Raw genomic sequence first — 18053 nt, 5'->3', positions numbered from 1 at the left:
TGATCTGTCTTTTTCAGTACATTGTAAAGCACATTGCCCGACTATAAGATGATCTATCGAAAGGAAGGTGGATTAAATTAAAAGGATTAAATTAAAGAAGCTCATAATATTATTAGATATTTTTACTTCATATAAGAATGTTGAATTGCTATATATAAATTCTTTCTATACTATTTTATTAGATCCTTTTCTTATTTCATATACAATATCCAAGGATATGCATATATATATTTGAAGAGTTGGATGATTTTTTCCTCAATCTGTGATATAATTTATGGATTTTCTGCAACAAAAATAACGAAATGTAATTTTTGTAACTTACCAAATTTTTTAAATAAATGAATAGAATTAAATAAGTTTAATTTCTGCTCAATAAAACGTTAAAATGTTAAACAGTCCATAATAAAATGATAACATATATTATATATAACATATGCTTCTTAACTATATGTTAGTGTATATCACTATTAGTATTTAATCAATTATGATGCACAAGGTATCTCTTAACATACAAAGCATATATTCATGGTATTATACAATCCCAGAACTAATGCTTCTATATAAAAATGAGATGAAAATGTTCAATATTACTTTTGCATGGGAACTGTTTCCGAATAAATCCTCATTTTCACTTAAAAGGGAAAAATCTATTATAATTTAGATTTTAACGATTTCTAATTGTATATGTACAGTATGGGATTAGTTTGTGACAATATCTTTATCGATGCCAGTTTTATCGACATCATTTATATACCAACAGTGTCTTCCTCGACACTCAGAGATACTCATTCAGTTCGGTGAAATGAGCGTCGACGAAAATATTGTCAGTAATTTCAACATGTCGACAAATAAACAATGTCGACGAAACCGGGGTCAGTCAAATGGTGATGAAAACATCAATGGTGATCAGAAACCAATCCACAAGGCGAATTCTGGTCCGAACCTAGACTTAATGACCGAACCGAACTATAACTCTGTTCTTATCGTAGATAGAAAGACTGCTTTGTTTGCATTACATTGCACTATTTATTATCATATAGTTCGATTTTTCACAGAAATGCATCGGCACAGTTCCAAATGTACATTTTTTTAAAAAATGGAATCTTACGATTTTATTTGCATTAACTGATTCTTTGTGCCATTTTGAACAGAAAGGTATTAGGATACGATGCCAAAAAAAATTAATATTTTGTAAGATATTACAAATTTAATGAAACTATAGGAAAGCTACCTCATTTTTGATTCTGATAATTTTGAAATATGTTATAGATATCAATATTTTGAACTACTATTTCTTATACACATAACCAGCGGTCGACCTTAGCATTCGAGATATTCTCTAAACACTGTTGATATCACTACAGTATGTTTCAGTCTATAGTTGTAAATCTGTGCCGTACGTATGCGTAAAACGTATGCGTCAGTATTGGTTGTCAGATATTTATCTTCTGTTCATAAACGAGTATTTATAAATGTGTACAGTTGTATATGCAAGGCTGCAAGAAATATTTGTTATAACTTATAACTCGAAAATCATCAGTGAAAATATCACCAATATAGTGGGTTTGGGTTAAATTTTTCAATCCGACTGCCGCGGGGCGACTAGCAATGTTTATATAAATCATAAAATAATTATAAAAATAGGGGAATGAATAATTGATATTAGTTTACGAAATAGAAGAATTGTTATTGTTTCATGTAGCATTGTCAGCTGTGTTGAAAACCCAAACCCAATTAATGTACATTAATGATATTCATTTTTAATTGAGTTGTAACAAACATTTCTTACAGCCTTGTATATGCAATTGTGCACGGGATCTATAAATAAAAGGTAAGCAGCTGGTGACCAACAATATTCACACATACGTTATAGAATGTACTATATACAGAATAATACAATGTCCTCTAAAAAGAACCGGCAATTTTTCGCGAATATCTCAGAAACTAAGCGAGCTCAGCTCTTAGTGTACAGAAAAGAATTAATCAAAATATTGAGTTTTACAACATATTAAAGAATCATCGAAATCACCCTAATTAATTAATATGTAAATGCTATAATAAATACACTGATATGCCAACACTTTTTGTATGCATTGTAGGTATATGTATATTACTGAACGCGATACATTGCAAGTTATAGCTAAGTATACGTGTACTCGACGAATTTTCGACATCGATTTATTCAGAATTAAAATCTTGTATGAAAAATGATTATTATATATTTTGTTTCTATTTTATCATATCAAGCCTTCTTGGATTGTACTATCTATGATTATACCGTTCGATTATACCTTGTACTTATATAAATTTCACACATTTCACACATTTATATAGTAGGTATGTTAGTAGCAAATTATTTAATATTGAACAGGGAATCTCCATGTCTAAATCTCCTTGCTGTTATATTTTATGCACTAAAATAATTGTGATAAATAATGGTCATGCATTCTTATATAAACATTTCACGCTATATGAAATCTGAATTTAAGACTTACACATTATTGTACATTTACGCATGTTTATTTGTTTATTATTATTGTTTTTCAGCTGTAATAAAAAAGTATTATTGTAAGTGATATATATATATATATATATATATATATATATATATATATAATTTACTATGCTATAACGTACGCACTACGTGTCCTGTTAACACACTGTTGAGCAACTATTTTATGACAAAAATAACGCATACTACCGAGTATTTTTATAATTGAACAAAAATTGATTAGAAATTTTAGTGTTTTCATTAAATAGCAAATGATAATTAACGCAAATTTATATTTAAATAATTGCGTAAATTAATATATATGCAATCATGAGTACATTTGGGTTTGGTTAATACTCTGCTAATATGTATCTATGTGTTCAGAAAATTCATGAGAGAAGATTCTTTTCCTACGTGAGAAATTATCCTTATCACATACCGTGATATTTCCACAATTCAGCAGAATAAAATTATTACGTCAAAAGAATACTAATTTTATTGAAGATTGTGTCTGTACGTTTTAGGGAATCTTCTAGTAATGTAAAATGTTATATTGAATGGAATGTTGAAAACAGTTTTATATATACTAAAAGCAATTCAATATTTATAAAAAAAACTACTTAGAAGGTATTAGATTTATAAAAAAACAAAAGTATTAGGAAAATCGTTGTAGAAGTACTCTTGTAAGAGAGATAGAAGCAAGGTGATACATTTCTTAGTCCTCAATTTTCTAAATTTTCTTTTAAGATATACTTTTCTCCCTACTTATATTACAAGTAAAAATTTGGGAAAATATAATTTAATTGAATCAAAATAATTATAATATTTGGAATCTTCAAAATTTGGACGAAAGAATAAACGAAAGATTTAATATTGAATTTATATGACGTATGAGTGATAGAGACAGACAACCTTAATAGCAAGACGTATTAACGTTTCATAATTCTTTGCTATATAAGATACTCTATGAAGCTAGAAAGAAATTCCCTACAAGAAAACGAGAGTCTGTTTGGTTATTTCTGGTGAACCCATAATTATAAAAATATATATACATATTGGCCGAACGTTTACATGATGTAAATCAATGAGTAAAGTCACATATCAGCGCATGAAAGAAGTACTTCTTTGGTACCAAGGTTGGTTGGTTTGGTTCACTTTTGTATGGTATACCAAATGAAAAGGTGAATGCCTGTAATAGTCAGATAGGTTTGAGAGGCAGAGGTAATGAATTAAATATATTTCCTAAATTATATCATAAGATGGGAAGTGAGAAAAGAAGGGGAGAATGATTACCGTTTTTGTAGGCTTAAGAGCTGCCTTTGATACAGAAGACAAGAGGAAAACTGGCATGGACAATAACAGTTAGTGGAGTAACAATAAGTGGTTGATAGAAAAAATTTTAAATGTACATATATAAAAAAAATCTTATGCAATGTAAAAGTATGGGAAAAGAATGAATGTCTCTGAACAGAGAAAGATAGGAATGTTCTCTAAGCTATTTGGTATTCAGTTTATTTATAGCGAATTGGTGGAAGAAAAACACAGGCTGAATATGACAATGAGGGCTATGAAGGACTATGTATTTAGTAGATTAAACAGAACTATTGCCGACTGTGGCAAAATCTAAAACAATGAGACACAAATAATATCTCGTGATTTCATCCAAAATATCATGACAAAAATAGTTTTCCATCTTTTTAACTATGATACATCTTACCACAAAATTAAAGTTAATAGCTATGCCAATACATAAAAATGAGAAAGTAGTCGCTCTAATATTTCAATATTTAATCCACATTTTTCAACATTTCTTAGCGTTTTTTAAATTCTTTTACAAATATTCTCTAACATACACACTGTGTCTATAATGTCCTAGAATTTTTTCAGAATTTTAACATGTCATTAAGTAGGCAAACAACGGATAATCCGAGTTTACCCTGTGACTATCTTTTCAGTCAAGATAAAGGGTTGAGAATTGGCTTATGATGTTTCCTATTGGTAAACTATTGAATGATTCATCACATATTAAAATCTATTCAAGGTCAGTTTTGACCTCCTTAATCTGCTATACATGTAATATGTATATATAAAAATTTAACATTATGCATGTATTTTGTATTGTGTACAATAATTTTATATATATATCACACATTTCTGTGTATATATCTATGACTGTAAGGAAAAACGTTGCATATCACACTTATTCAGTTACTAATGTTTCATGGTCCTTTCTATGGTATAAATGCATATTTCCTTCACTTTGCATAATACTATATATTTGTACAATTAATGTAAATAGCAATAAGCAGAATAGAAATAATTTACGAATACTTTAAATAGAACGAGCAGTTCAAATGTTCAATAGACTTGCATTATTCTGCCCGATCATATCGCAGTTAAGTTGTTTTTCCGAATCAAAATATAAACACAATACGCGAGCGTTCTTTTGTTAACGCGTTTCTGTTCAGTGCAATCTTGCATCTTATATGACGAATGTCTTAGAATTATTTTAGCAAAATTTAATAAAAACATGCATCAAATTCAACAATACTATACAAGATGGTTTGCCAGATATTACTACTTCAATTCATGTGACTGTTATTATTTGCAGCAAGAAATGTTTGGATGGAAATTGAATGGTTCTGGGAGGTGCATATTCTGATCTTATCAGTTCTTTTATGAGTGGACGCATCAGGGACTTGTGAAGTTTAATTTTGCATTTGACTTAACAGGAAGATTACCTTGATTTTTTTAAACGGAATCATACATTTTTTAATATATCAATCGATGCAATTTATCCCTGCACAAAAGTATTAACCTATTTATACCAAAAAACAATTAGTTTAGCAAATATTTTAACTTTGATTTGTGAAATTTAATGTATGAAAGACGAAGACAGCGTGAACATGCAACAGGACCGCTTAGCGTCTGTCCTTGTCTTTTACACATTAAATTTGACAAATTTTTTTTTGGTATAAACCAGTTAATATTTCTATATAGGGAATGACGAGCCGCATGAATCAATGCATTAAAAGGTATATGATTTCATTTAAAAAATCAAAGTTGACTTTCATAAGTTCCTGATATATCAAAGTTCATACAGACAAAAAAATTATTAACATGAGAATTCACCTCTCTATGAAACTATTTGAATCAATGTGAACCATTTCTCGCTGCAAATAATAACATTCACATGAATTGAAGTGGTAACATCTGGTGAAGGATATTTCATATAGTGAAATATAATACATATGTGCTAAAATGGATCTAATTGTCCCATATTTTTCAGATACTGATTTATGGATATGGATCAATTTTTGAAGATACATGATTTCTAACTATGCGTAACTAAATAGTATACTGAAATAATATAGCTTTACATCGAACAGAATACAAAACCTAGTAACTATAATTATTTTTCCTGCAAATATAGAATAGAATGTTTATATGTATGATTATAGTATAACTGTATAAGATAGTAACACAAAATAATGTACATATTGTCTTTTTCAAAATAATGTACTATTCTTGATAAAATAAAAATATATGTAGAACATAATTTTGGTCATTTTATTTTATATAAAATAATTCATGGTATAAGCAGATTATTGAAAATAACCTAATGCATATGAATTGAATATTGAACTTCGATTGAATTATGTTATTTTCTTGAACTTATAAAACTTATTTTTATGCATTTTTTCTGAGAAATACATGAATCCTATATTAATTAATGCTAGTTTAATTAATGCATAAATTTAAACATTTTGAAATTGTGACATGCAGCATTTTTCCCTACAGCCACGGATATATATGTACACATCTTACATAATATATATATATATATATATATATATATATATACCCACGTTATTTAAAAATATTACTGTATCTTTCTGTATAAATAATACAAAATAAGTTAAAAATTACAGTTATATACTTACTAATAGGTTTACCATCTTTCCATTGGGTAAATTTTACGTTTATTTCATCACGTTTTAGGGCATCTGATCGGAGCTCTGCTTTTAAAGCTTGTCTAACAAGTCTGGCAGCTATTTGCGAATAATTAATATAACTGAAATGTGAACATAGATTATATAATATTTTTCAGTAATGGATATTTAACATTAAAAGCAAATATCTTTGAAATAAATATTTTACTTTAATCCCGCTTGCCTCCACGCAGACATTTCTGCTGATAGCTTTGTTTAAAATAGTACTTTTAATTTAACTCCAATGTGATAAATCGAAACTGATTTAAATCGTTTTTTAACCGAATCTCTTATATCTGCATCTAATTTCACGATCTTAAGTCGTAAGCGTAAGTCGTAATGAACAACGGTTGTATAACTCCTTGCAATAACTGTCTTGTATACACACTCAGATTTGGAAACTCCAGTGGAGGGGATAAAGCTCTTTTGGGTTAAAAAATGTCTCTCAAGGCGCTTCAATCGATTTGTTAGGCTTGGTTCTGTAGCGCGCCTTGTGTTTGTAATTTGCAATCTCCGATACGACTGTGTCTATAACTGAACTGTACTCTGTGTTATATCAATCTACATTTATTTACACAATTAATTGTACCGTGTGACATAAAATATTGTATGTTTACTTTAAATACATTGAAAGATTGTTATAAAATTATAATTATGAAAAGTCTAATTTATATTTTTCACCTTCAGTGGTAAGGATAACAAAGGTGGCGTTAAATGCATAAGTTTAACAAATGGATCGCAGCGCTATGGCTAGCGGCTGATTTATAAAACACACCTCCGGATATTAAGAACCTTATCCCTTCCACTGGAGTTTTCAGACCCTGTGTATACGACCGTGGTAAGAAAGGACCGCGATTATATAAATTGGTCTTAACTACTCAATGTCGAAAGCATTGATGAAACCGTCTGAAAATTGAGTCATGAAGAATCAATATAGAAGACAGGATTGTGAATATCTTAGCAGAGACAAATGCACTCTACTGATCTCTATATTTCTTGCAAGAACGAGAACTTTGCTTTGTTACATGTTGATTTTTCACGACTCAATTTTCGGATGGTTTTCCCTAGCCAGTGTCGAGATCTGTTTATATGATCCTAGAAGGGCATGAACATATATAACAATATTAGTAAAAACATAGATATTACAGCTTTAAGATAGATACTATTATAAACTAACTTAGAATTTCAGAATTTTAATTTCACTTATAAGGATTGAAAAGTTATATGACATATATGACATATGAAAAATATATATCTGTATTATTTGAATAATTACAAATATACACAACTCAATATAAAAATTTGAAAATAAAACTAGGAATATTTTCGACATATTTTTTAAATTATTGATTAATTCATTATACAATCGCATATAATATAATGCAGTATAATTTAAAGAAACAATCATTAAGAATTATATAAAAAGAATATTTTATTACTAGGGAAATTTCATGTAAACCGATAAATAATTACATTTTATACAAAATGTAAATGTATGAATGGAACATTCCGTAGCAGCTGGTCACTGGTCACTGACTTCTAGGAAGTTTCTAGCAAGATGTCGGAGGGTGTTTTGCGTGACAAGCCGCTAGTATGCTTTTGGACGATATGACTTGCTTATTGCAGTGTATGTATACAAAATTCCGGCCTATATTAAATCCCAAAGTGTTGCAATATTGCTGAAGTTAAAATTGAAGTTTTAACTACTATTATAATATTAAAAAAACAAGAAAACTAGGACTATTTGCAAAAATTGTGTCAGTGCGTGTACCACTGCCAAGACCAATATTTGGAATGTTAATTTTTCTTCTGATTGCGGGGTAAAATTTTCAGTTTAAGCAAAAACTTTTATCAAAATTGACAAACGCGTTATTATTATTTAAAATTGGGATGGGAGCTAAAGCAAGTACTGTTGCACAATCTGCTGGAGGCAATGGACAATCCTCTACTGGAGCAAATGAAACTGCAATGCAAGGATTTTCTATGCTACGTTCTCTTCCTGGAGGTGTTAGCATGTTACAGCATCAACATCAGCAAGGAAATCAATCACAAACTTCTAGAGTATCCGGAGATAGTAGGCAACGTGCTCGTTCTTTAAGTTCAGTACCGGATCTCTCATCTGGTGAACAAAGTAGTCTTGCTTCCTCAGTTGGAGTTGGAGTTGGTCAAGCACTTGGTTTGCCACAACTTGAATCAGATGATCCTGATGAAGACAGTGGACGAGTTTACTCAGCGCATAGCTTGCCATCCCATATCTGGTCTCTCAACGGTAAGTTTATTATTTTATAGCAAATACATTATAACATTCAAAGTGATGGCTCTGTGCCTGTTTTAGTTACTATTGCTTTTATAAGCATGTATTATAGTGGATACATGTATTATGTATATATATATGATATATATATATATATATATATATATACACTTTATACACATACGTATATCTGCATATAGTATAATAAATATACAAACGATGTAATGTAAAATATTCTAAATAAATTTGTAACTCTTTTGTATGAAATTATGATTAAATTTGTATAATCTAAAAAAATTAGAGGAGTAAACTTGTATTAACTAATATGATATGAATGTTATTGATTACATAACTTTTTATGATATACAGATCTCTAGAATAATCATAAATACAGATAAGCTTCTTAGTTTTCATTTTTGTTTATTTTAGAAAATAATAAAGTAGGTCGTTATATTCTTATTTTGTTTTTGAATATTACATGAATTTCATTAAGTATAATAATGTCTTCAGTTTTTAATCGATTATATTTATTAACCGTATTAGAATTTCAAATAGTGCATTATAATCGTTGTAAAATTTTGAGAAAATAGAAGTAAGGTTATGTTGAGGTCTAGAAATTTTACGAAATAAATGAGAGTTGAAATAAAGCATACCTGCTTGACTCATGTTGTCGTAATAGTTGGCCCGGTAACCATACATATGTGAATCGATTGTATTTTAACCTAGGTGCGTAAATTTTAAATTGCGGTTGTAGAATAAAAGTAATTATAGCAATGAATTTCGTACGATTTTAAAATATTGTCTATGTGATGGGTATGTTAAAATTATTTGAATTTTATTATGGGAATTGTAATAAGTTCATGTCTGAATGAATCTGAGGCAGAAGTTGTTCCAGTAAATCAAGTGAGAAGAATTTTTTATGGTATAACTTTTCTTAGTTTCACGTTAATAAGTATTATGATGTAAAAACAACAAATAATTATTTTATTTTATATTCAAGGTCTAAAATGTCCTGTTTGCTCCAAGTTTGTTCTACCAGACGATATTGAATGTCACTTGGTTATGTGTTTAACCAAACCACGTCTTAGTTACAATGGTAAGTTAATATTTTATGTCATCTGTTTTTACATACATACAATAATTTTAGACTTTTTGATTACTACATATGTACTATTACATTTTTCAATAACTGATATATAAGGAGAATAAGTGTTTTATACATGTGTGAGTAATGTAATTCATATAACTCAAATATCTCAGAGACAATTTAATTAATTTTAATTATTTTGATACAAAATTATTTCAGATAGCTCCAAAATTTGTGTCAAATTAATTTTCTATTCACTTCTTTCTAAATGGAAACTTAAATAAAGGAAAGTGTTTTTGTAATATATATTAGGCAGTAAGAGGCTATATAACAATTTCTATATATAATAATAACATTGCATAAAATATTTTTTTAAAACTGTTTCTTTTTGTTACAAACATTTGAAGTTTAAAATGATATATATCAATTGATTTGAATTTTATGAAATAGACATGATGCAAATAAGTTCATTATATTGAATTAAATTTATTAAATGTTTAAATTGTTAACTATGAACATGTAAACAGTTATTTATTTCAAACACAACAGTGCTTTTAATGTAAAATAGTATCCGAGGTGTTATTGCGATAGATGCTTTTCTTATTTTTTGCTACATTCTTTGTGGTTGTTTCGTATTTAAAGAAGTACATCCTTTGCGTGTGTCTGTAGAATAAGTAAATGGTGTAAATAATAAGTGATGAAAAAGTATGAAATGACTGCTGAATAGTTTCTCTTTTCTAATATTCATTTTTAGTTTATGATATATTTAAATTTTTTATTTTATGCTTTCTTTTCTTTACTATATTCATAGAATAAAAATTACTACATTTGACATGCAGAATCAATACAAACAATAAATTTCGTACCTTGAGTGAGATTAATTTAAATATTCATTTAAAAAATATTGAGTATTGCATAATATGATTATATTATGTATACCAATCAAATTTATAAATCTATTTATGAAAACAATGAATTTTGGATATTTTAATCTCGTAATCTTAACCTACTCTATAAACATTTATGATTTTTGAAAGAGTGGTTGAAAAAAGATATGCCAAATAAAAATTATTGCTTTTTTAACATAGATTATGAAAATAATTTATGTGTGTCCTCATTTAAAACTTTTTCATTGAATCATTAATTTATTTCTTAACGTGTATTTAAAAGTTTTTGGAACCTCTAATATTAAAAACTATATGATTAAAATTTATCATGTGATTTTTAAGAAATTTAACTACTATTGTTTATTTAGCCCATTGTTACTAAGACCTGTAACAAAGAAAATTGTATTTTGTTTTTTATACATGTATGGTACAGGAGATTGGAACAAAAGTATATTTAATTTCTGACTGCAATTAAAAAGGAACGTTAAAAGAAAAAAATTAATGGTTCAATAAGAAGTACATTTTCATGATCATATTTCTAAAGTAATTATTGTTATTCATAACATCAGTAATTAACAAATAAAAGACTTCTCTTCTTGTTAAATTTTATAAATGCATCATATTTCTATAAAGTATTCTTTAATTTGTAGAAGAATTTTTGTGAGGGTTATCGACAGAATATTATTTTCAATAGATTTTTGTGTGCCCATGGAATAATGAAACTATTTAAATAATTTGCAAAAGAACAAACAAAAACCAATTTAAAAAATAGCATCGTATGCATTATAGTTATTGTTAAGAAAACATGTTTGTGGAAAATAATCCTCTTGAACCTTTTTTCTTTTCTTTCTATATTTTCTTTCTGCAATCAGAAAAAAGATATGTCTTGCCCTAGTTGATGAAGCATTCTATATGTACAATATGCATAAAAAGTAAGATTTTACACCTTTGGGTCGATGCCGATTTGTAAATAAAATTTATGCAAAATTAGCGAGCATAATCCTTAAGACTACAATTTTTTTATAGCAACATATTGTACTCATCACAAATGGCCCCTTCTCTCGGAAAAAAATATTAAAGTTTTAATAATTCTTAAAGTAGCTTTATACACAATGCGTCTACATTCTGCAGTTAGATCCCAGAAAAGTAACATCTGTTATTGCAGTTAGACGTTTCAGATTCTCCGTTGTATATCCCATATCTTCCCTTCTTTCTTTTTTGTCTTTCTTCTTTTTCTCTTTCTGTCGATATAAATAGCCCCGAACCCTGAACCAGGGTCATTTGTGACCTAGGGTTTGGGACCTTTATTGGTTGCGAATAGAATACGTCGCAATAAATAACATTTTCTACCTTGAACTTTTTTTTGCAAATATCCACCGGTCCAGGGCCGTAGAATCGTGCTACAGTCGTTTTTATATTTACTATTTATACAAATATATACCATGGAACATATTTAGGACAATGTACATTGTATACAATAGAATCTGGTTTATGCGAACAGGTTGGAGGACAAAGCAATTTGGATAAATGAACAATTCCTATAATAATAAACGTTCACACGCATATCCATTATAAGAATAAGTGTTTATATGTATTACGAAATTACGCTTGATCATAGTTTGGATAATAAAGGCTCAGCATTAACTTTGAGCATAAACGACGTGCGGATAAACGAAGTTCTACTGTATATACATATATAATGTAGAATACATTATGCAGTGTGCTAGGTAAATTATCACAACCAAGTATTGTTTAAATAAAAGAAAATGTCAAAAAACTATTTGTTGGAGCTTTTATAATTATAAAGGTTATATTATTTCTGGTATATATAATATATAGTATTTTTAGATGGAGAACTAAGTTCAGAACTTTTAAGGACATTTCTTTTTTTTTTTTTAAGTGAAATGCTACATTTTTGACTAGATGGTGATGTAAAAATGAATACAAAAATATACTATATTATTATTTGCCTCGACAGACATAATTTATTTTGTACTAGTAAAATCAGTATGCATAGAAATATTTATTAATTTTTACTTTACTACTTGAAAACCTTTAACATTAAAACAACATATAACAAGTAGTCAAACTATCTTCCAATAATTTCCAAATATACTTGCATTGCTATTTGTGAATAATATACATTGTATATTTTCTTACTTATTTTAACCGTAAAGATTACAGAATTGCTTTGGCATATCTCATAAAATTTTATAGTTTTGTTATAATTAATATTTCAATTTTAATAAATATTTCAAGTGTTTTTTCTATGGTTAATTGTATCATTATTTTTAAATAACTTTTCTAAATTATATTTCATTATTAATTTGTTTTGCATGTTATTCATAATAGAATATTTAAATATTTCATTATGAAGTTTCCATCTTTCTCAATAGTATTACGAGTCTAGTGATTGTATATGCCTTTGTATGAGGGGGGGCTTTCACTATTGCATTTATCTAAAGAGCACAGAAAAAAGTTTTTGGTAATTCATATTTTCTAAAGTTTTGTATGATTATTAAATCCTCAAACATTAATTTTGTTTTGATATAAGTTTGATATCAGTATAATATGATAGTTTTATTATATCCAAAATTTCTTGAGAATTTTACTGAATATCCACTGATAAGATATCAGTTCATTGCATTAATTTTTTGTATTGTATATTGCATCGTATATTGCAACATACAAGCACATTGGTATTGGAGTAGGATCTATCTTCCATATTCCATAATATGAAATTCATCGCTAGGAACATAAGCGTTTTACTTTGTACGTAATACTTCTTTACAATCTAATAGCAAAGTATTTATAGCAGAGCATATAACATTTTCTTTCTTATTTTCATTTGTACACACAGTAACATACTTCTGCGATTTGTTTGGAAAAGTAGAAAACACTGTGTAGTTTTTATTTCCATACATACACATATACTTTATAAATTTCTAGTACATTATAAATATTATATTATAATAGGTATATATTTATAAATATATATTATACAAATATATAAGTATATATTTTATACATGGACTAATATATGGATATTATATATGAATATATTTATGAATAATTTATAATTTAAATCTTAAAACGTTTGATTATTTTAATCAGTTGAAACTTCATTAATAAATGGAATTACATACTCATTTATTTTGCAAGTAGTGTAAATCCATTTTCTATAATTTGTAGCTTATTTGAATACTTGGGACACCAATAATTAGAAACAAATGATTTTGAAATTAAACAACAGTAGTGTTTTCTTTGCTCTTATTTATAAACAAAAATGGATTAAAAGATAAAACATAAATTTTAAATAATTAAAATATAATGAATTGTACAATTCACTAGTTTTAAAAGCGATGTAAGTCCATTCATGACCCAGAAAAGAAATATATTGGTCTTGTTAATTCCCACAAAAATTATTTATGAGCTAAGTAGCCCTTATTAGGATTTTTCAATCAATGAAAACACGAACACTGCAATATCTTATAATAAAGAAAAATGAACTTACATTATTTTCAAAGGTCCATATATAAAAGTGCACGTGTATGTGTAAATATTATAATAAATAAATAATTGTATATAATATATATGAATATATATACACACATATTTTTTAAAAAATGTTTAATAGCTATATGGATAACATTAGGAGCTTTCTTGTATTTCAATTCTTTAATATAGTATTAACCACTTGTGTGGGTAATAATAAGCTACTCAAAAGTAGGGTAATGTTAGAAGTTGTTACATTAATGATAAAGATATATATTTTATAATATATATTGATTTTATTTGCATATTTAACAGCTAGAATTATATAAAAGTTAAAGAATCAAATAGTTACATATTAAATTATGTTGGTTATTTTGTACATTGTGCAAATAAAAAATAATAAAATTTTACATTTCCCACATCACAATAATTAATGTATTATATTCTTTTCTGTTTTCATTATAGAAGATATATTATCTGATGAAAAAGGTGAATGTGTTATTTGTCTTGAAGAATTACAATCTGGAGATGTTATAGCCCGTCTACCTTGCCTGTGTATATATCACAAAAAGTAAGTTTTTATATTACATTTAATAAAATCATAACTTTAAACAACATTCATTGTGTGCATAAAATAACTTTATTGTTATGTACATTTTGTAAATATAAATAATACTATGAAAATAATAAATGATAATTAATATTTTTCAGTTGTATTGATAAATGGTTTCAAGTGAACCGTAGTTGTCCTGAACATCCTGGAGATTGATTTATACCCATTGAAGTTGTAATAGCACAATGCAACTTGTTAATTTTAAAGACTCTTATCAAAATGAGAAAAAAGTGGGAGGAAATGAAAAAAATTTGAAAAACACTAGTCAAGATGGCTGCTAGTCCACTGTGCTGGTTGGTGTATGCAATTGTTTGACTGAATGAGCTATATTCAATTTGAATATGAAAGCAGACATTTAACTAAATCCTTGATTACTACCTGTAAGCAGGGGACTTAAAAAATCGCCATAAAATTCAACGATACAATGCTATTATCTATATGTATCCGTAATTAATCTATTACTGCTCTGTAGCTTACCATTAATTGTACCATATTTACAAATTTTACTTAGTTTTACATTTTGGAATCGGATTAGGGATAATTAGGCTAATCTGTTATTGATTAATATATATTGTTTTTGGAGAAGGGAATATCAAATGAAATGTAGTCAAAAGCCATGAATAACAATCAGGCAAACTTTATATTACACAATTTAATTGCAATTTTGATGATTTCATTATAAATCTGTCGTTTCATTTTTGTTATTTGTTGGAAAATGTACTCCAGAAAGGATATTTTTGATACTTTCATAAAAGAAAGAGTTGGATATATAAAAGTTTTAAGGAACAGACTTTTAGTAATAATGATGTTGATGCTGTAAAATAACAGTAAAAGATTAGGTTTCTTTATTAAAATTTCAACTTTGTGATAAATTCCATTTATGTTTTTAGAGAATAGAAGTCCTGCAGTTATGAGATATAATTTATTGTTAAAGTTATATCATAATTAATATCTTTTCTACATGATAGGAGTTAACTCATAGGAGTTTTTATAACAAAAATAAACATGGTCTGTCAATTTTCGAATAATACATGCGTTGTATATATCTGGATTAGACTTGTATCATATAAGATAAAAAGTCTAATAAAGTAAAAATTTCAAACCAAATACAATTATAAAAGTGATTTAAGCATTCGGTATAATATCTATGATATTATAGGAATAAAAATAAAAGTTCTCTATGTTAATAAAAGAAAAAAATAAAATTTAGTATTGTTTTCAACATTATGAAAAACGATTTAATGTTATTGTTGTTTACAAATTATTTTATCTCAGGACGTAATATTTTTAAGAGACATATAAATAACTGTTTTCTTTATAAGCATTCAATATATTTTAATTATGATAGAGATAGATAAAAAATGTATGTGTTTATATAGTAATTTTTATATTTCAGTGTCACGACATAATATCCTTGCTTTATGCTTTAGATAATATCAAAGAAATGATTCAATTTTTTTGTGGAATATTGAGTTAATGAAGTCATTCTTTTGTATAAGCAGCCCTATATTTACTTTGTTATTTATGGGATAAATTTGAATACAGCAGATAAATCAGATAATTTACACATATGTCATAATATTACATGAAAAAATGTATTTTGTACATATATTTTAAAACTAAATGAAAATTTAATATTTTATAGAATATACTTATCGTGTTACAATACATCCCAAATATAGGCGTCTTTTAAAACAGTTTACATTATTTTATGAATTTTTGTTAGAATGTTATTGAATGTTCGAATATTTTTTTATATTGAAATGAAATATTCGAATTTAAAAACTATAAAAAATAATTGTATAATTCTTTCAAAAAATAGATACAGTGGTGGACAAAAGTAATGACACAATATAATTTTTAAAATAAAAAGCATAAGAAAATAAAAAGTATAAGCATAAAAAGATTGAATTCCAGTCTTTATTTTTTAAGAAACCTTTATCTTAGATGTTCTAGTGTACTATACAATAAGTAGTAAAAGATAAAGTGATATAAAAATAATAAAATTACGCCTTTTAAGAATTTTTATATGAGGGTAAATGTTGACTTTAATGATATTATGATTTTTGTTTTACAATAATATAGAAGACATAAAAATGAGTTCGATCAATGCAACATGTAACTTGTTTATATGCATAATATTAAATTTATAGCAATAAAAAAGGGAGCATTTAACCCTTTCGGGACGCTTATATGTTGTATGGACGAAATACAGTCAACCAGAACATTTAGCTTATTTATCATATGGAGATCTTATTGTGACTCCAATAAACAATTTACTTTATAACACTATCTTTGTAAAAAAAAAAAAAAAAAAAAAAAAAAAAAAAAAAATGGAAGGAATAGAAGCTGAAAGGCAATTATCAGGAACCAGTAAAATGACCAGTAGCTTCGAATCTTTGCTCTGTTTCATAAAAAGACACTTTGAGAGATTTTACCACAAATAAATAAAAATAAAGATAAAGCGCATGATGTGCTATTTCAAACGTGTAGAGGAGGAAAATATAAGAAAGATAAGAGATACTCATTGGCCAAATTGTAATCTATTCAGATTTTATTTTAAAACTTGCCATATTAGAAACATTTTTTATATCATACTTTGTTATTCTATTAAGTACTGAAAGGGTTAAATTATGTATGTACTTTCTACAGAATAATAAGGAATCAAACTTACGAACATGTATTATTTTGCATGCCAATAAATGTTACATTTTTTCTATAGGTTCGATAATACATAGCGGATTTTGTTGTTGCAGACATTATTCGCGCGTTTCTATAATATATAGAAATGTAGTACTGTACAAATGGAATTCACCTGTATCATGTTTAAATTTCATTCGCAATGGTATAAAAGAAAAAAGAGAAGATAATAATATGATGCTGTTAAAAAAAAATCGTTTCTTTTGGAAAATTACTTTAAAAATATTTGTTGCAGTGTTTTATTGTTATATTTTCGTAGATCATTCGAGAATCAAGCGTACTTTTAGAGTGAATATCTAGTATATAGGAACTACAAATTTACACACGCAATTTCACGAATCAGCTGTCATAATACTTGAGCTAGTATTGATAGTAATTTGTCAAAAATGTATTATTACGTTCCTTTAATTCTGACAATGAACATTAACTTATATATATGTCCACAGAAACAATATAACGTGTATAAAGTGTGAGAAAGTTTTGTGTTATGGCTAAACTCTATTGAAGAAACATTCTACAAACGTGATCTGGAAA

The 18053-nt window shown here is 27.1% G+C and overlaps 3 protein-coding genes and 1 long non-coding RNA gene across 15 annotated transcripts in view; 3 read left to right on the top strand and 1 right to left on the bottom strand.

Moving 5' to 3' along the window:
- LOC126917842 (negative elongation factor D) overlaps positions 1-356 on the top strand; it is a 48373-nt gene extending 48017 nt beyond the window's left edge. For all 10 annotated transcript variants that reach the window (XM_050725183.1, XM_050725185.1, XM_050725176.1 and 7 more), the window contains one exon: positions 18-356. In XM_050725183.1, the coding sequence (XP_050581140.1) occupies positions 18-52 (35 nt within the window). In that variant the 3' untranslated portion in view covers positions 53-356. The remainder of the gene's footprint in view (positions 1-17) is intronic.
- LOC126917855 (protein stunted-like) lies at positions 108-6944 on the bottom strand. Of its 3 annotated transcripts, none has more exons than XM_050725220.1 (4): positions 6653-6939; positions 6436-6566; positions 2496-2547; positions 108-283 (listed from the first exon to the last, which is right to left on the bottom strand). In XM_050725220.1, the coding sequence occupies exons 1-3, from the start codon at positions 6679-6681 to the stop codon at positions 2534-2536; spliced, it is 174 nt and encodes a 57-aa protein (XP_050581177.1). In that variant the 5' UTR covers positions 6682-6939; the 3' UTR covers positions 108-283; positions 2496-2533. The 3 variants fall into 3 exon arrangements, with proteins under 3 accessions (XP_050581177.1, XP_050581179.1, XP_050581178.1); XM_050725221.1 differs by having other exon boundaries at positions 237-2414; positions 6653-6944; XM_050725222.1 differs by lacking the exon at positions 2496-2547 and having other exon boundaries at positions 6653-6896.
- A 9-nt stretch (positions 6945-6953) lies between these two features.
- LOC126917860 (uncharacterized) lies at positions 6954-7215 on the top strand. Its single transcript, XR_007711102.1, has 2 exons — positions 6954-7090; positions 7171-7215. It is a non-coding gene; the product is annotated as an uncharacterized LOC126917860 (long non-coding RNA).
- Positions 7216-7982: 767 nt separating this feature from the next.
- On the top strand, positions 7983-17492 carry LOC126917852 (E3 ubiquitin-protein ligase znrf2). Its single transcript, XM_050725218.1, has 4 exons — positions 7983-8752; positions 9738-9833; positions 14672-14777; positions 14918-17492. Exons 1-4 carry the CDS (start codon positions 8374-8376, stop codon positions 14973-14975), a joined length of 639 nt encoding a protein of 212 aa, XP_050581175.1. The 5' UTR covers positions 7983-8373; the 3' UTR covers positions 14976-17492.
- The last annotated feature ends 561 nt before the right edge of the window (positions 17493-18053 follow it).

The sequence above is a fragment of the Bombus affinis genome, chromosome 6, assembly GCF_024516045.1.
Source record: "Bombus affinis isolate iyBomAffi1 chromosome 6, iyBomAffi1.2, whole genome shotgun sequence".
In the NCBI taxonomy this organism is placed as follows: Eukaryota; Metazoa; Arthropoda; class Insecta; order Hymenoptera; family Apidae; genus Bombus; species Bombus affinis.
The sequence above is the reverse complement of the archived record's forward strand: the minus strand, read 5'-3'. Positions and strand labels throughout refer to the sequence as shown.